Raw genomic sequence first — 19891 nt, 5'->3', positions numbered from 1 at the left:
TATGGTTACAAATGTTTCGGTTAGAAAAAAGTAACCAAAATTGACAAAACCACTTTATTCTGCAAAAAAATGTGTCCAAAAATAAAGTGAATGAACCAGATCCTGTTAAAAAAGTAAATTCTGCTCCTCAGCGACACTGTGAATACACTCTTAATATCTGTTTACACAGAGCTGAGGGGAGAGGACAGGAGAGGACAGGAGAGGCTGGAAACGTGGAAATACTTTAATATGTAGCAATATGTAACTCTTTTTTCAACATTTTTGACATTTGTGAGCACTTGGAAAAGTGTGTGTTTTGTATAAATTCCATTTTATTCCATTTTCCAAAAAAAAAGAGATTAATTATTTATAACCTATATATTTATTGTTTTTATTTAAAAATGCCCTGAAGCTGGTTGTCAGGGTTCAGAAGGTTAATGACAATTTGGTCCAAATGTTTAATTACGTGTGTGTGTGTGTGTGTGTGTGTGTGTGTGTGTGTGTGTTTGCAGTCGTGTTGGCGTCTATGTTAACACATTCCAGAGCCTGGCGAATCATCAGGACAAGTTCCACGGAGAAATGAGCAAGGTAAGTAAAACCGTCCATGTGTGATTAGTGTTGTTGTGATCAGTGTGCGTATTGGTCAGTGTGTGTATTGGTTAGTGTGTGTATTGATCTTTGGTTCTCCGTGTCTCCTCAGCTCAGCCAAAACCTGAACGACATCATGACCAAACTGGAGGAGCAGCGGGAGCTGAAGTAAGTGAACCTTTCAGTGCAATTCTTAAAGATTTACCCACATGTTAAGGAAATGAGAATAATGTCCCTCACATCGCCCCCTACTGCAGAAAAGGTGGTACTGCAGCAGCAGAGACAGGAGACTGTGGCAAGAGGTGAAAAAAACAACCAACCTGCTGCACGTCGGCTGAGCATGCATCTGCATTTTTATTTCCACAATTAACTCAGTGTTTGTTTTTGGCAACAAAGGAAAATAACTATTAACCCTTTAATCTACACATCTAACCCTCTGAACTAGAGGTCGACTGATTTCTCGGCCGGGCGATATATCGGGCCGATATTTGCGGGGGTTTTTGCGTTTTTTACTTGCATCGGCCGATACGTGCGTGTGTTCGCTGATCAGTTAGCCCATTTCACTGAGCCAACAGCAGGCAAGGCTCGGTGCAACATCTGCCATTCTCTGGTGAGCTGCTGCTGATACCGGAAAAAAGAAAAACACATGAAATATGTGGATCATCTGAGGCGCCACCACCTCCAGGCCTAGAACAACATACACATTGTTTGCTATCCAACTGTTAATATGTTCTGTTTGTTTTGTTAATAAATGTTTATTTTTTTCAATTTTGTTCAAATTGAATTTGTTAGCATTGTGTCATTTTTATCATGTAAATGGAGGGAGAAAACGCAATATCGGCTTCAAGCACATATCGGGGATCAGTTAAGACTGATTTCAAAATAATCGGTATCGGCATCGGCCTTAAAAAACCTGTATTGGTCAACCACTACTGCAAGAACAGGAAATTCTAAATTAAAAAGACAGTTTGCAGAATCAAACCATTAAATTATAGCAATTTGGATTAACCATTTCAGGGCCTCTTTTGCTCTTTTTGCATTTAACCCATTGTGGCCCTTTTATTTTATTGTAATACATTAAATATTGTCCTGTAGTTCTATGGAATCAGCACAATCATGACTAGAAGTGGGAAAAACTTATTTTGTGCAGAATAACACAGTTATGCAAAAATGATTCTATGACTACTCGTTACAGCAGCTTTTGATAATGTTTCTGCCCCTCCATAAGTCCTGGATTTAAACCTGTAACTCTTGGGCTTTGTCATCACATTGACATGATGCTTGTTTGCAGCATGTTGTCGCCCTCATGTGGGCGGAGCTGAGAACTGCATGTGTCATGAGTTTTGGCTCCTACATGACATTTCATTTTTCTCGATGTCTCCTTTTTCACACTCCTGTCTCCTGTGTCTTGTCTTTATCTCTCAGTGAGGAAACCAACCACAGCGACTCAGCTTGCTCAGCACCAAAGGTAAAACCAACCACAGAAAACACACATGCTCCCAGCTTCATTGCACAAAGGATCCAATTACAGATTGCAGAAGAAGAATCTGCATAAAATCAGAAAAGGCTTCAGTGTTTGATTGTCCGTCAGTGCTAAACTCAGCCATGCATCACTTTGTGTGTACTAACATGTCTTTGCATGTGTGCACGTGTGTGTTGTGTGGTTTTGATTGAAACCTCCTGGTGGTGCAGAGGCCCGGGCCTCCGCCCAGCAGGCCTCCGCCCCGACTGACGCCGTCTCCGGACCCCAGACAGCAGCCCGATGAGGCCTCAGCACCCGACGAAGACACAGAGTCAGACATCGTGCCGACAACAACGCAGCAGGTCAGAGTGATTGCTCTACCTCTACGTCCTGGAATTAGAGGACTCATTAATAAAATAAAAAAAACAATTCTCTGTTGGTTCAAACAGAAGTAGCAGTCAGTCTTTTCTAAATTTTGCCTCTCTGTGACTGCAGCAGTGAGTTATTCACAAAAGTTACCAAAATAGATCAAACAGTATAAAAAAAAATATAGAACTGTAAGTGAAGATTTTAACATCCAATCATTGCTTTATTCAACAAACATGTAATTATGGTCAGATATTTTTGTTTTTCAATCTGAGCGTGTGGGAGCATATAAATCTAAAACAAAAGAGGCCCAAACACGCATCCCTGAGGAACTCCACTTGTCATTTTTGTTATTCCCCAACCCTGTCCACAATCACTTTTGTTTTAAATTTCTGTCATCTGTGATGAGACAGATTTCCTTTCAGACAGTTTTTTTTCTTTTATCACAACTCGAGGGAGTATTGCCAAATATGTTTGTTTGTGTTACAATGAATCAAACAGCATCAGCTGATATTTTTTATTTGATTTTAACTCTCCTCAGATCTCAAGTAAAAATTACAGTAAATAATATTGTAAAAAACCACACAGAGCTGTAAACATATGTTTGCATGCACCTACAATGTAAAAAAAAATAGCAGGAAATAACTGTAAGGTTTGGGTTTTGTTTTGTTTTTTACAGATAATTTCTTTAAAAATACTATAATATACAGTAGATATCTGTATTTAAAATAACTAAAGTTTTTTTTTTTACTTTAATATGACCATAAGTGTTTTTTGACTTTGTACCGTTTTTTTGCAATTTTTGTTTTCATTATATATAAGGTTTTACTGTAAAAATACACAAGATTCACTGTAATTTAACATTCCAGAACAAAGGATACTCAGAACGATGATCTATATTTAATTAAAATAAATGTGTGCGTGTGTGTGTGGAGTAGTGTGAGCCCTGGTCAGGGGTGAACCTGCTGGACTGGGATGTGGAGGTTTTACAGCCCGTCACTTTTCCAGCTCCCCAGGTGGGTGCAGCGCTTCGTAAAGGTCAAAGGTCGGAGCTGAACGGCTGAACACTGTGTTTACATGCAGCTTTAAAAACCTGTAAAACACAAACACATCTGAGAGGGTCGAGAACATATTTAAAACTCCTGCTATCACAGAAGATACTATTACATTTTAGGGTAAAAATTTTAGGCTTTAAGTCCACAAAAGTGCTATTTTTGTTCCAAAATTAGCAGCTGCAACTTTAAAGGTTTGTCGGCCTCTGGATTCCACAAAAGCAGCGGGGTGATGAGATCACATGACTTCTTGATGACATCACACCGTAACAACTAAGCAGCATGGTGCCCTGCCATCAGCTTCCCTCTAAAGCACTGGTTTGAAACTCCATGCAAGTTTTTGTTTGATGATGATGATGATGATGATGATGACCGAAAAAAAACGGAGATACACTGTAAAAAATGTCTGTAGATTTTACGGTGAAAAATTGCTAAACCATGACAGTAAAACACCGTAATATGATAAATGGTTTAATTCAGTTTCAGTACCAATGAAACCAAAACTGAAAAAATGTATATATCAGCCAAAACAGTATTTTTAACATTTTTTTTTCATTTTAAATACATAACTCCACTGTAAAATGCACTAGCAAAAAATATACTGTAATATATACACAAGCCATCATTTTTGTATTTATTTTTTGAAAAAAATACTTTTTCTCACTGTTAATTGTACTAAACACCATATCTCTAACAAAAATATACTGAATATTTAATGGTGAAATCTTTAATTTATTCAGCATTTATAAAGTATTTTCTTGTCAATTATATGGCAGAACAGCATTTCTTTTGATGGAAAAAATCTTAAACGTGAAATCAACAGTGCTAATATCATTTTACCATAATATTAGGAAAAGTTGCACTGTATTTATTACGGTAAAATTCTGGCAACCACAGCTGCCGTTTTTTTTACCGTAAAAATAACAAGTTTTTGTTTTTTTACAGTGTAAGGTCAAATATCATTAGTATAAAAATATTTATTCAAAAATCTTCAACGAGCATGATTGTTATCTAAAAGTGCAAAAATCATCATGCCAAAATCAGATTTTAAGGTATTTTTTGTGTTTTCCGCAATAAAAACCATAGAAAGAACAAAAGAGAAAAAAAAGGGGAAAAAACAAGAACAAAACCTTTAACAAGGGGGGAAAAAGCAAACAAAACAACAAAAGTAAACCCGGAGATAAGATCAAATACATATATCTAGTATAAAAATATAGAATTAGATGTTCTCCTCATTTTACCTCTTATGTCATATTTCTTACCAACAACTAAAATTCTTAATTGAGCATGACTGTGTTCTGAAATTAAGTAAACATTATGTTATTGATCAAGATGTTGATCTAGTAAGTCAAAGTGAAAAAATAAGTATTAGGTCATATAGGTGATGTTGTAAAAATGAAACCAACATGGCATGGTAAACATTTTTTTGCGACAATGTTGGCAAGGGTTGGCAATATTTCAAAAGAATGATAAATATGAAATACTTTTTCCACCTACAGTGTATTTAATTGGACTTACATATAATTACTTCATTTAAAAAAACAAAACATATTTCTGAGTATTTCTACATTTACACATTTTGTCAATATTGAGCAGAACATATTCTAAAAACAACCAATTTTTTCTAAAGTTTTGACAAATTATTTAAAATTTGTTATGTACCATAATGTTGCAATTTAAACATGGATTGTATTTTTTTTCTCATTTTAGTTCACTTTTATTTTCCTGTATATAGACATAGATATCAGATTTTTATGAAAAAAAAATTACTGGTTACACCAACTGACAATGGGTTAGATCACGTCATTGACCCATATCTATAACAGGTAGAATGAAAAAAGAGTCAAAAATATACTAAATAGACCAAAACACTGAAGGGATACATTCAGATTTGGACTCTCACAGCTCAGATGTTTAGCCCCAGAGATCAAACTTTAGACTGCATGTAAACACAGTTTCTGAAGAATTACTTTTCTGTGTGTTTGCGTGTGTGTGTGTTTCAGTGTATTTCAGTGTGGTTCATTTGTATCCACTGCATGACTTTGCATGTTTGTTCTGCGTGGCACTCTGCTGATCAGATTGATTGATTGATGATGGAGGAACAACCAGGCACTTAGGCTTTAAAGCTTTTCATTTCACATATAAAAAGAAATAAAGGATAAGTACTTTTTTTTTTAAATGTGGAAATATAAAAGAAATTAAAGAATAAATGTGGAAAATTAAGAGCAACAAAATATAAAATAGTAATTTATATATATATATATATATATTTAGTTATTTCTCTTTATAAATGATCAACGATCATAAAAGAATAACAAAGATCATCGTAAAAGAATAACAAAGTAAATGTGTTTCAAATATTATAAATGTCACATTTTTGCCCTCATATACATATCCTTCACATTGATTTCATGCTTCTGTGTGAGTAAAGACTTTATCTTTTTCTGCTGCATGGAAGGAGCCGTCCTGGGACTCATGGGTAAGCAGGGACATTCTTTTTTATAGGGACGTCCCGGTTTTTCCGGGGACTTTTTTAACTGATCAATATGGATCCGATCCTTTGTTTCACTGTTCTAAATCATGAAGCTTTTATGTTACGAAACAACAACATACAGATTACAGAGGGCTTCCTGTTTGTTTGTTTTAAGAATTATTATTATAAATGGAAAACATTAAAGAACAGCATGAATGAAGCAAATAAATGTGGAAAAATAAAGAGGAATAAATCAAATAATAAAAAATGGAAATATAAAAGGAAATCAATAAGTACATTTTAAAAAATAGATCTAGAAATAAAAAATATATAGATCTGTAGATATCTGTAGATTTTTTTACTTTAATATGTGTTTTTACAGGGTTGTTGTATGGTATTTTACTGTATTGTTATTTTAAATATATATATATATATACATATATATATATATGTGTGTATTGACATTATTGAAGAATAAATATGTAAAAGAATAGGAAACTAAATATAAAGAAGAATAAATAAAATAAAATCATGGAAATATAAAAAGATATCATCATAAGTCATATCATATCATAAGTCAATAAAAAAATGGACACATAAAAATAAATAAGACAAGCTTGACTTCAATAACTGATACAAATGAAGCTGGAATTAACAAAAAACATTTTTAATGACCTCCAACTACGTTTTTTTTGCGTCCAAACCTCCTTCCTGTCCTTTATGACACCCTGCTCCACCCCGGGGTCGTGATCTTTATTATTCACCTCCCTCCAACCACCTGCCCTCCTCCCGTCCTTCCCCCAAACCCGCCACAATGCTCCGACACCTCTTGTAGCGAGAACAGGGCAGTGCAGAGCCTCAGCCTGATGGTGAGGACCCGTACCTGGAGGAGGCCCCAGGGGGCTGGGACACGCAGCCCAGCTGGGACGATGCAGAACCAGCTCCGGGTCAGGAGAGCTGGAGCGCCACTCAGACGTACACCGAGCCCAACTGGGACGACGATGGTGCTCAAACCGGACATGGGGGCTGGGGTGATGATGGAGAGGCCCAGGTAGGGTTTATAGAAACAGTCAGGGGGACAGGTGCAAGCTTAAAGGCTGTCTCCACTACCGCCCAATACCTGGAATGAGGCGGGTCTCACTCACCGAAACGCCCCTAATTTGAATATGAGCCGTCCTGAACGGTCTTTTGACGGGACTTTTTTTGTCCCTGTAGAAGAGCAGGGCCGTTTTTCTCCCCTGAAAAAAGCCTGGGTGCCGATTGGATAGATCACTAAAAAGGATGTGACGTAGTACTTGACGCCACAACAACACGCGCCATTTGTACAAGCCGGCGAAGCAGTGTTACCAACTTAGCTACTTTGTTGCTATATTTAGAAACTTTTCAGACCCCCTTAGCGACTATTTTTCAAGAAAGCGACTGGAGACAAATCCAGCGACTTTTTCTGGTGTTATTGGAGACTTTTGGAGACTCATTAAGAAGAGTAAGAAGGAGTCGAAGCAGCACAGTCCTCCTGCAGCAGAAGCCAGAGGGGATGTTAACCCCTTCGCGTCCAGTCTGCAAATTGCTAATAGGCTAAAAGTTAGCTCTGTAGCAGTACAGTGTGTATGTGCTGCTGCTGCAGGAGGTGTTCACTTAGCGATCTCTGTTTACGACAAGTCTGTGCACAGTTAGTGGTGTTGTTGATTCACCATCACTATGTTTATGATAAGTGGAGACGCTGTGCATAATTAGCCATGCTGCTTTGTTTATGATCAGCTGCTGATGTTGTGCACAGTTAGCAACGACGGCAACAGTTGCCTCTCCCGTGTTTAATCTGTCGCGACAATTATGTCACCTCCACAGTCTCTAAATCCCTCTGGGGGCCTTTTTGTAATAGAGACACGCAGAGTGAGTGTACAATTGAGAGGGCGTGGCCTGAGACTTTCCCGGTGTCCACTCTTCCCCCTAAAGGAAACACGGCTTAAAAAGCCTGGAATTCAAGGAGTCTTCAAAGTCACAAAACCCTCTTCTTAATCTCTTTTCTACTCTTTTTCTGTTCAGTGCTTCAAAATGTCTTTATTTCACTTGTTTCCAACAACATTACGCATTTCTTTATCTTGTTTATTAACACACCTGGACTTTTTCTGTTGTTACAGAGTGCTGTAACAACCAACGGCTCAGAGGGCGAACTCCCTCCAGGATTCCTCTACAAGGTTAAATATCCTCCATTAGCTTGTGATTGAAAGAGACTGGCTGCACTTTATGATAACATTCTGTTTCCTGGGTTTCATATATATATATATATACACTTTTTTCAAAAAAAGTAAAAAGGCTATAGTATTGAATAATATAGATCTGTAGATAACCAAAGTTTTTTTTTTGTTTAATATGACAGTGTTTTTACAGTTGTTTTTTTTTTATGATTTCTTGAAAAAAAAAAAAATTACATTAAACATTTACATAATTTACATAGTTAAACTTTAACTATAAGAAAACAGAAAGTAGCCTTTATTTCACATTCAGTGATATTTTTTCTGTATTTTTACATATAATTTACTGTAATTTAACTATTAAGACCATCAAGCAATTGAATAATACTACAATGTCCCATTATGTTAATTTACAGATTCATTTACTTTACATTAATTTACTTCCATTGCATGGTTAAAACTTTGAAAAAAGGAATTTACCTTTTTATGGCATTTTACAGATTACTTATATATTTTTTTTTATTCATTTATTTTTATATACATATATATATATATATATATATATATATATATATATATATATATATATATTTTCATTCCAGGTGAAAGCGATACATGACTACTCTGCTACTGACAACGACGAACTGGAGCTGAAAATCGGAGACTCTGTGCTGGTTTTGGCCTTTGACAACCCAGATGAACAGGTAATCACTGAAATCTACATTTTATATATTTTTTATATAAATTACTTGTTAGTTTAAACCAAAGTCTCACTTTAAAAAGCAAAAATGTGTGCATCAAAACACTGCCATAAAGTAATATAGCCTATTAATATTAGTTTTCTTTTAACCATCATCAATCCTAATTTCCTTTTGCCTTTAAAATTTGCCTTTAAAAAAAAAAAAAAAAGTGTTAGATTTAAAACTCCCTCTTGTGACCATAATGGAAATAAATAATTTAATTTTCCACTTTCTTTGTGTTGATTATTTAACCAACATCAGTTCTGATCATAATAACCAAATATTAATTTTCAAAAATGTAACTCTTTAAATGCCAGTTAATTTATATTTGTTGTAACTGTAACTGTCTTTTATTTAAATATAATTATTTTCTGTAAACTAAATGCTAGCTTTATTTTTTCACATTTTTAGATATGTCACTGGTCAGCAACAACAGTGATGTTGATTAATTTTTATGCATATTTTGTGATTAAAAACAAAACTCCTTCTTGTGACCTTAGAGGATATAAATGTCGCCCTCCTTAAACTGCAACAAAAATATTTTATTTTGATATAATTTTAAACTTTCTCTGTTATCAGTCCTGATTATGCCACTGTTGTTTTTTAAATTAAAAATACACAAATATATTTGGTGTATTTTTTGTATGCTATATTGTCAGGGCAATATTCAGGGTCTCAGTGTCTACACAGTTTATTTTTACAACTGACTCTACACTTCCACTAACCTGGGCAAGATTCATGCCACATGCATTAAATCAGCCAAATTAAATATAAAGTAAAAAGACAAACATGTACCTGGTGAGGTACAAGGTTATTATAGTTAATGAAAACGAAATAACTAAAACTACAATTGAAAAAACATTTTCGTAAACTGAAATAAAAAAAAACAAACGAGTTTAAAAAAAAAAACAATAACAAACTTAAACTGTATTTTGTGGTAAACTAAAACTTTGTCAACTTTTTTCATCCGTAAACCTTTTTTGGTTGATATGAAATCTATTTCATCTATCTAGTTTTATAATTTAATAAACTTATTGGGGCTGAGATGGATCAGACAAAGGAAATAAAGGCAACATTTATTGTGACATTATTGAATCTGGAACCCAACAAATACCCCATTACAAAAACTAAAACTAACACCAAAACTAATAAAAACTAAACTAAAACTAAGCATTTTCCCAAAAATAAAAATTAATTAAAACAAGCAAACACACACACTCTAAAAACTCTAAAACTAACTGAATTTGAAAACAAAAATTGACAACGAAATTAAAACTAAAACTAATGAAAAATCCCAAACTATTATAACCATGGTGAGGTACAGGGTTTCCGATCTGTGCTCTGAAACTTATTCTTTGTTCCTGCAGGATGACGGCTGGCTGCTGGGTGTGCAGGAGTCTCACTGGCTGAAGAACAAAGATATTTCAGTTAAAGGAGTTTTCCCTGAGAACTTCACTCAGAAGGTTTGAGGTTCAGGCCACATGAAGATTCTTCCTCAAACTCCTTGGATATAAAACTCACGATCAAATTGTCACTGAAGGTCAAAATGTTTCGGTACATGATTAGAAATACAAAAATGCCTCTGTGGTTTCTGTTTGTGCAGTTATTATAACTCTTCAGTGAAAACATTTATGCAAACCAATCATCAAATTGTACACCCAAAGAGAAACATGTTAATTTAGTTTTAATTCCTGAGTAATTTCTATGCTAAACTCAAATGAACAAAAAGGAGGGATAAGTGGTGTATGTATTGTATGAATGTTGTGTAACAGTTCTTTGCATGAAGCATTTGATTGTCCTGTCCTGTCATTGACTTTGAAACAAAACAGACACTGTGACACCCGGCGGGATCGCTCCATGTAGTGTTTGAAAAATGAAGTTGTCTTGGAACAGAGCCCTGGAGAACACCACACATATAATAATAATCTATCGCAGGTTCAGCAAAGGGAACAGTCATTTTACATTTACTTTACCGGCCATTTTGAGGACATGACTTGATGTGTGGCTTAAATTTTCTAATGCTTGTTCAGACACTTTTATTTCGACTTTTGAACCAGATTTTCTTGAAGGGTGAATGCAAAACATCAAACTCATCTTCTTTAGTTTCCACTGTTTATGACAATTTACCACTGGTTTAGACTTTGGTTTGCTATTTAACTCTTTTTAAACCTTTTTCATACAAACGTGTATGTATTTAATACTGTGCAGACAACTTTTCTCCAGTAGAGGTCAGGTCAGGGGCTGACTTATGGGTTTGGGGGTCTCAGGCAAACACAGGTATGGGGCCCTAACCGTTTCTATACGTAAGAATCAAAACAATCAGACCTACCTATAACATGTCTTCTCACTGCTGAATAGAAGAGCTGCTGCAAATGTGTCCAAGGCTATATTTTGGATTAATCTGTGAGGAATAAATAAACATTAAAATAACAATAATGTATATGTACTTAGTTTAATAATGGCAACATACTGAAAACACCAGTAACATCCACTGTTAACTCTGTTCTCCCTCAGTCCAATAACAACTGTTTCCCTGTTCAATATCAAAACCAGCTAATATCAATGAGATCTGTGTTTAATACCAAAAGCTAGCTAATATCATCAGTTTTTCTGCATTCAATACCGAAAGCTAGCTAATATCAATGAGCTTCTTAATGTTCAATACCAAAAGCTAGCTAATAGCAATGAGTTTCTCGTTTTCAATACCAAAAGCTGGCTAATATCAATGAGTTTCTCGTTTTCAATACCAAAAGCTAGCTAATATTAATGGGTTTCTCATGTTCAGTACCAAAAGCTAGCTTAAATCAATGGCTTTCTCCATGTTCAATATCAAAATCCAGCTGATATCAATGATTCTCTCGTGTTCAATACCAAAAGGTAGCTAATATCAACAAGTTTCTCCATGTTCCATACCAAAAGCTAGCTATCAACAAGTTTCTCCCTGTTCAATGTTAATCGGTCAGTATATATATATATATATATATATATATATATGCAGAAGTCCGCCTCTGCGTTAGATGCAGGCTGTGGACTTTGAGTTCATGGAGTCACAAACTGAGGCTGAAACATTTCAACTTTACTCATTCAATGTTCTGCAGAGAGTTAAACACATGCAAACAATTTTTACAATGTGTGGAATTAATGAATAATAATGAATAAGGAATGAGTTCCAGTGGTAACTATGTCAGTGTCATTAAAAAGAAGTGAAACTACGTGTTGTGTCTGTGTGTTATATGCACCATTTTCACCTTATCCTTTAAAAGTGGATAGATGTTTTATTAGTGAAAGAGTAAGGGGCTTTGACTCAATTCAAATGATCAAGTTCATCGATTTTCATATTCTGTTGTCCTTTTTAAAATTTTTATTTTTATTTTATGCCCCTGAATATGTAGATATACGAACCATATCAGTCTATCCTACACTACATGTAGGCTGCATAAGACGGCCCTCATCCCAGAGTGTCAATCAAAACCCAGGAAGTTAAGATGGCTAACTTTCAATCCTTAATATAAATGCAATAGCATGCTGTATTGCAGGAAAAAAGTATATATATAATTTAGAATAATTGACATATAAAAAGAAACCAAAGGGTACATTTAAAAAAGTGTGAATATAAAGCAAAATAAATTGAAGAATAAATACATGTGGAAAACTAAAGGCAACAAATTGTAAAAGAATAATTGAAAGCATTTTTACTTATTTAGATTTTTTTTAAATTTCTGTATATGTTCAAATAAAAAAAATAAAAGAGGAAATATAAAAAAATAATTAAAGAAAGAATAAAATGTGGAAAACTAAATGGAACAAAATGTATAAAAAAAATTATAATCATTTTTACTTTTCATTTATTTTTGTATTTGCTGATATATTATCAAAAAATATATATGTTTAGTTATTTTTGCGTATAAATTATGTAAAAGAATATGAAAGAAAATTAGGACATATAAAGAGGAATAAACAAAAGAATAATGTTTCACTGTTCACTTGACATCTATATATTTCAATATTTGGTATATTTGGCACGCTGATACTTGCACATTAAAATGTATATATTTTTGTGTTGATACGTGTGTGTATATTTGGGGAAAAAAATACTTAAAATGACTACAGTGAGTATTTTAAAGTGCAGGAAGTCACAGAAGCCACACGAGTGATTGCAGGACTTAAACACAAAAAGATTTATTTGATTTATCTCACAGATACAAAATAGCTTTTCTTGTTTTTTCTTTTCTTTTTTTTATGTATTTTTCTGACTTGCATGAGGTATACGACAATATATCCAGTGAGTTAAACTGAGAATGGCACACAGAGAAAGAGAGAAGGACGCTGGATTGTTGTGAGGAGAGGAGGGGAAGAAACAGCCACAATTCATCTTGTTCTTCATCAGTTTCCTGACTGAAACCAGAACCGACAGCAGCAAACTTTAACCACACAGAAGAGGAAAAATTAGGTTTTTGTTTCAATCTGGCTTAAAGGGGGAATTTCTGATGTTTAAATAGTGTGTGGCTCATTCACATGCAGTCACAGGCTTCTGCAAAATGCATTCAGGGTTCTTCAATTTGCATTTAGAAAAACTCTTTAAAAAACCCTCTGGAGGTCGAGATAAAAAAGCTTTGCAAGTAAATAAACTGTATTTTTGTTTAATTTCTTACATTTTTCTGCCTCTTTGTGTATGTCTGATTTTGGAATAATCATTTTCTACAACCTGGATGAGTTCTTTAGCAATGATCTGAGTGACTATTCTATAGATAACTGTGTCTTTTTTCTGTAATGTGGGTTCCTAGCAGCCTTATACAGACTTGTACTGAAGAAAAAATAACATTCATTTTAGTTTTAAAACTAAAATCAATATAAAATATGAGCTAAAACGAGCCAGAACTCCAGAGGGTTTTTTAAAGCCTGATGGGACATGCAGTTGTTTTTTATAAATATCTTCCTGGTTTAATTCTCTTTTCTTTTAAACACTTTTTACCCTCTGAACATCCCTGAACGCATCACATGTGCCACAAACACTTTAAAATCTGTAAATCCTCCCTGACCTTAAACAGTAATTTATTTTTCATGTTTCAGAGAATAACCCACAGTGCCACTCTTCATCATCATCAGCATCATTATCATCATCACAGAGAGAAAAGGCAGAAGGTCAGACAGCAGTCGGGGGGCGGGGAGGCCGGTCTCACTGGGGCAGAGCTTTGAGGATGGCGTTGACCTCCTCAGCAACGGCGGTCAGGGCAAATTCAAACTGGTCCTGAAACATGATGATAGATGTTGTACCTTTTTAACAATTTTGTCTCTGCAAATGAACATGGCATACTTTTTTGGCAAGGCACAGAAAATATTTCCCTTTGATCTTCATAAAATCAACAGTGATATTATCAATATCAAAACCAGCTAATATCAATGAGTTTCTTCATGTTCAATACCAAAAGCTAGCTAATATCAATGAGTTTTTCAGCGTTTAATACCGAAAACTAGCTAATATCAATGATTTTCTCGGATTCAATACCAAAAGCTAGCTAATATCAATGAGTTTCTTCATGTTCAATACCAAATGCTAATATCAATGAGTTTTTCTGCGTTCAATACCGAAAACTAGCTAATATCAATGAGTTTCCCGTGTTCAGTACCAAAAGCTAGCTAATATCAATGAGTTTCTCAAGTTCAGTACCAAAAGCTAGCTAAACTCAATGGCTTTCTCCATGTTCAATACCAGAATCTAGTGATTATCAATAAGTTTCTTCATGTTCAATATCAAAATCCAGCTAATATCAATGATTCTCTTGTGTTCAATACCAAAAGTCAGCTAATATCAATGAGTTCCATCATGTTCAATATCAAAATCCAGCCAATGGTTTTCTCGGGTTCAATACCAAAATCCAGCTAATATCAATGAGTTTCTCCCTGTTAAATACCAAAAGCTAGCTAATATCAATTAGTTTCTCCCTGTTAAATACCAAAAGCTAGCTAATATCAATGAGTTTCTCCCTGTTAAATACCAAAATCCAGCTAATATCAATGAGTTTCTCACTGTTCAATACCAAAAGCTAGCTAATATCAAATATTTCCCTTTTTTCTTCATAAAATCAAAAATAATATTATGTAAACAAACTGGCATTGAAATGGTTACAATTCTGAATATTAATTCATATGAATAAATAAATGAATTTAGTGGCTATGATCAAGACTCATTTTCAAGACTCACTTTTTTTATTTTATTTTATCTATCATCTGAGATATGTCAATGTTTAGCAACAAAAGTAATTTCGATGTATTTTTATATTTTGTGTCAGATTTAAGAACTCCCCCTCGTGACCTTAGAGGAAATAAACTTCTACAAAAATAGTACATTCAATACAATTTTAAATTTTCTCTGTGGTCATTTTTAAGCAACATCAGTCCTGATCATGAATATTAATTAATTTTAATATAACACATTAAATTCAATCAACACTGATGTTTAAAATTGAACTAATTTAAGTGTGAAATAATATAAATGGATAGTATTTTTTGTAGCAGTTTCAGAAAGGGGACATTTTTGTCGTTTTTGAAAATAATAATAATAATAAATCAGACTTATATATTGTAAATACTCAAATATGCTTAACAAAATGTAATATATTAAATAAAATGAAGCAAACTTTAATACAACTTTTGGAAAAAATATATATATATTCAGGATAGAAAGATCCCTTAAGTATTTAGTGTAAAGAAAAATAATTACATTGAGTTTTAAATTAATTTGAGCTAAGGTTTTAATAATATCAATAGTAATAGAATCCCGTTGAGAGGGACTGACCTTGGTGCGGACCATCCCAGGTCTCTGGTCCCTTACGTGCTCCAGAGTCGCAGCGATGTCGATCTCTTTCACACCTGCAGGACACAAGCAGATTCACTTTATGAAGCTTCTTTAACACAAACACATTCCTGATAAAAATGATACGTTGCCATATTGATAAAAAGAGCAGAAATGAAATGTTACCTTTAGCCATGCGATTTAGAACCATGTCGATCAGAATATAAGTCCCAGTCCGGCCTGTCCCATCACTATATGGAAAGATGAGACTTTTATTAGCGATGTTGTGTTAACTGCATTGTAATGCAGCTGGAGGGGCCGACTCATTTTGGATGTTAAATCGTAAAACTGCCTGTTTTCAGCCAGGTGGCAACCTCCAGCTCTGAGCAGGGACGCAAACCAGGAAGTGCTTTAAGCTGCATTCTACTGAAAATTCCAGCAGGGGGCGCTAAATTTGGCTGCAGAAACATTTCTGTCCATTAATTTCAATGCAAAATGAGAAAACTTCTCACTTGATTTATTGCCTCAGAATTTTTTTTAGGACAACACTATGGTCTTAATCGCTATTAAAAAATCTTCTTCAAGACAATTTGATGTTAATAGTTCTAATAATGGCCCCATTTAGAAGAAAAAAGAAGATAAAGAATCGTATGGTTTGGGGCGTGGCTATCTTTGATTGACAGGTGGCTAAAAAGGCGAGCCGTCATCAGGAGAGAAGCAGAACAATGCGTATCCACAGCAATAAAGTTATACATAACATTATATAGATATAAAAAAGGACGTTTAGCTAGCCAAAACTAACATCCCAGTTAATGCTCCAGTTAATGCTAACATGAATTAGCAGTGACGTCTCTCAGTCAGGTTGAGGTGTAGAGAGGCTGTAGTCAGTGATCAGATCCCTCTCCTCCTCCACAGTCCAGATATGGTCTGCTCCCCGTATCAGAAACAAGATGGCTACGAGTGTAATGCTGAACTTGATGCTTCCAACGGGCCACAAACCAATGGATGGAAACCAATGGACATCACGGTCACTACGTCCATCATTTATTTACAGTCTATGATTTCAGCACAAGATATTTAACTTTGCCTCCACCAGGTGCAATTGTGTGGTAACTACAAAGTGTGTGTGTGTGTGTGTGTGTGTGTGTGTGTTGGGGGGGGAGGGGGGGGGGGGGGGGGGGGGGGGGGTTTTACTTACTTATTGATAAAAAAAAGTTTTTTTATCTTTAATTTTTATCCCACGATTTTGTAACCCATTTTTATTTTATCACCCAATTTGTCCTACGACATGATCCTGGGCGCTACCTCGCCCCCGGATAATAATAAAAAAAATTTAAAAAAGGGTTTTACCTGCAGTGCACGATGATGGGGCAGGAGCGTCCTCGGTAGCACTTATTCACTTTCCTGAGGAGAAAAAATAAATAAACAAATAAAAAAAAAGGAATTAATATTTCACACAGGCATAATATAATTCACTCAGCATCTGTTTACATATACATCAGCTGTAATATTTGTTCATATATTTAATCAAATTTAAATTAAATAAATTAGAATTAAAATAAAGTCATATTATAGTTTGTCCAAAAATCCAAAGGAATGCCATATTGTAGTATGTGCCCCCCAAAAGTCTATATTATAGTATGTCAACAGTAGTATGCAGTATGTCCAAAAAAAGAAAATTGTAGTTGTATGTCCAAAAAAAAATGTAGTAGTATGTCCAAAAAAACAAAAAAGCCATATTATAGTATGTCTAAAAATAAAATAGCCATACTTAAATCTGTCCCCCAAAAAAGTCATGTTATAGTCTGTCCACATGAAATAAGACATGTCATATATATGTTGAAAGAAACTCAGAAAACAGTCATAGTTTTTAAATATTGGGCAACTGTGCTGAACAAATTAATTCTAGATCTTTCTGTCCTGAAATAAAAACATAAAATAATGTCATCAATGAAATCAGAGAAAAATACTGAAAGAAAAGAACATTGATTTAGAGCAAAAATGTTTTTTCAGGGGGGCGTTGGACCTCCTGCTGCAGCCACATCAGTCCATGATCATTTTTGTGACTATGCAACTGGAGCCAGACTACGAGCTGCAGACCACAACCATGACACAGACAGACATGTTCCACACTAAACCAGGAGACCACCCAGGGACAGGGGGGCAGAGGAGGGACAGGGACAATGTTGTTACTGTGGGGATCAGGTGGTTTTAACTGTTCTGAGTGGTCCCTGTTAGTCAGTGCGTTTACATGCACAGTTTAATTGAGCTATGCTTAAAAATCGATATTGGCGTCTAATAGGACTTCTGTCCTTGTCCCAGTTTACATGCAGCTGAGAAAATCTAATAACTGACGGGAACGTGTCCTCCTTCTCAACACTGGGTGGTGATATGCGTCATTTCAGCAGGTTAATATGGCGCCCTTTCTGTTGACCTCAGTTTGACTCTTTGTGCTGTCGCTACTGACCGGCGACCGGCTAATGCGACCGTCTAATGTGACCAGCTAATATGACCATCTAATGTGACCGGCTAATGTGACCGTCTAATGTGACCGGCTAATGTGCCACCAGCTAATGTGTGACCGGCAAATGTGTGACCGGCTAATGTACGACAAGCTATTGTGACCGGCTAATGTGCCACCGGCTAATGTGACCGGCTAATGCGACTGGCTAATGTGATTGGCTAATGTGCAACCAGCTAATATAACCGGTTAATGCGACTGGATAGTGCGACCGGCTTTCTTTTATGTTTTTGTTTTTGTTCCGGGGTCATATCCAGAGCGGGTGGAGCATCCGGAGCATGCGTTGTCTTGTCATACATGCCGGTGAAAATCCTATTCCAATCACATTATCTGGGTGTCCTAATCAGAGTTGGAGAACTCCGACATCAGTTGGACTAACAAGTTTATATGCATTTCAGTTGTCCAGTTTTAGTCAGATTAAGGCAATAATTTGTTTTTTCCAAGTGTCATGGAAACGTACTGAGTGTCTTTATGTGTGGGCATAGTTGACAGTTAGCAGCAGTGTACCTGCGGAAGTCGAGCAGCGGGCGTGTGGAGGTGGGGATGCCCTGAGCCGGCCAGCTGAGGAAGTGGAACTGTGTGAGCGTCCTCGTCTCCTGGGTTTGGACGTTTTTCAGGTAGAAGCTCCGCACCAGGAAGTCATTACACCAGATGTGCTCCGACACCAAGTTCACCTGGATGGAGACAAAGACACTGAGTCAGACATGTGCGTCATCACCCTCTGACCCCTACTCCCTCCCCCTGTCCTCCCTCTGTCCTCACCTCATAGATGTGGTAGAGGGACGAGCCCTCATCAGGCCAGTAGCGGTCACACTGTTTCTCTCCGTCCTCCACCAGCGCCGTCATCATCACAATCACCGTGCAGCCGTTCTCCCACACCATCTGACATCACACATAGCTCATTAACATAAACACACACCATCTGACATCACACATAGCTCATTAACATAAACACACACCATCTGACATCACACATAGCTCATTAACATAAACACACACCATCTGACATCACACATAGCTCATTAACATAAACACACACCATCTGACATCACACATACCTCATTAACATAAACACACACCATCTGACATCACACATACCTCATTAACATAAACACACACCATCTGACATCACACACAGCTCATTAACATAAACACACACCATCTGACATCACACATAGCTCATTAACATAAACACACACCATCCGACATCACACACAGCTCATTAACATAAATACACAACACCTGACATCACACATAGCTCATTATAATTAACACACACCATCTGACATCACACATAGCTCATTAACATAAACACACAACATCTGACATCACACACAGCTCATTAACATAAACACACACCATCTGACATCACACATAGCTCATTAACATAAACACACACCATCTGACATCACACACAGCTCATTAACATAAATACACAACATCTGACATCACACTTAGCTCATTATAATTAACACACACCATCTGACATCACACATAGCTCATTAACATAAACACACAACATCTGACATCACACACAGCTCATTAACATAAACACACACCATCTGACATCACACACAGCTCATTAACATAAACACAAACCATCTGACATCACACACAGCTCATTAACATAAACACACAACATCTGACATCACACACAGCTCATTAAAATAAACACACAACATCTGACATCACACATAGCTCATTAACATAAACACACACCATCTG

At 35.7% G+C, this 19891-nt stretch overlaps 2 protein-coding genes across 6 annotated transcripts in view; one reads left to right on the top strand and one right to left on the bottom strand.

The window, feature by feature from the left end:
- Positions 1-11840, top strand: part of bin1b (bridging integrator 1b) — a 36258-nt gene extending 24418 nt beyond the window's left edge. Inside the window, 10 exon segments of the mRNA XM_059327610.1 lie at positions 492-567; positions 680-735; positions 825-869; positions 1993-2035; positions 2260-2391; positions 3331-3411; positions 5906-5926; positions 8059-8115; positions 8715-8816; positions 10220-11840. Of these exon segments, the coding sequence (XP_059183593.1) occupies positions 492-567; positions 680-735; positions 825-869; positions 1993-2035; positions 2260-2391; positions 3331-3411; positions 5906-5926; positions 8059-8115; positions 8715-8816; positions 10220-10321 (715 nt within the window). The 3' untranslated portion in view covers positions 10322-11840.
- Positions 11841-13006: 1166 nt separating this feature from the next.
- LOC131962959 (receptor-type tyrosine-protein phosphatase-like N) overlaps positions 13007-19891 on the bottom strand; it is a 50167-nt gene continuing 43282 nt past the window's right edge. For 3 of the 5 annotated variants that reach the window (XM_059328074.1, XM_059328073.1, XM_059328075.1), the window contains 6 exons: positions 18929-19048; positions 18674-18840; positions 16996-17049; positions 15832-15896; positions 15649-15722; positions 13007-14100 (listed from right to left, as the gene is read on the bottom strand). In XM_059328074.1, the coding sequence (XP_059184057.1) occupies positions 14029-14100; positions 15649-15722; positions 15832-15896; positions 16996-17049; positions 18674-18840; positions 18929-19048 (552 nt within the window). In that variant the 3' untranslated portion in view covers positions 13007-14028. The remainder of the gene's footprint in view (positions 14101-15648; positions 15723-15831; positions 15897-16995; positions 17050-18673; positions 18841-18928; positions 19049-19891) is intronic. The other 2 variants (XR_009389982.1, XR_009389981.1) reach the window with 2 other exon arrangements.

Source organism: Centropristis striata, chromosome 24 (assembly GCF_030273125.1).
Source record: "Centropristis striata isolate RG_2023a ecotype Rhode Island chromosome 24, C.striata_1.0, whole genome shotgun sequence".
NCBI classification, from domain to species: domain Eukaryota; kingdom Metazoa; phylum Chordata; class Actinopteri; order Perciformes; family Serranidae; genus Centropristis; species Centropristis striata.
The sequence above is the reverse complement of the archived record's forward strand: the minus strand, read 5'-3'. Positions and strand labels throughout refer to the sequence as shown.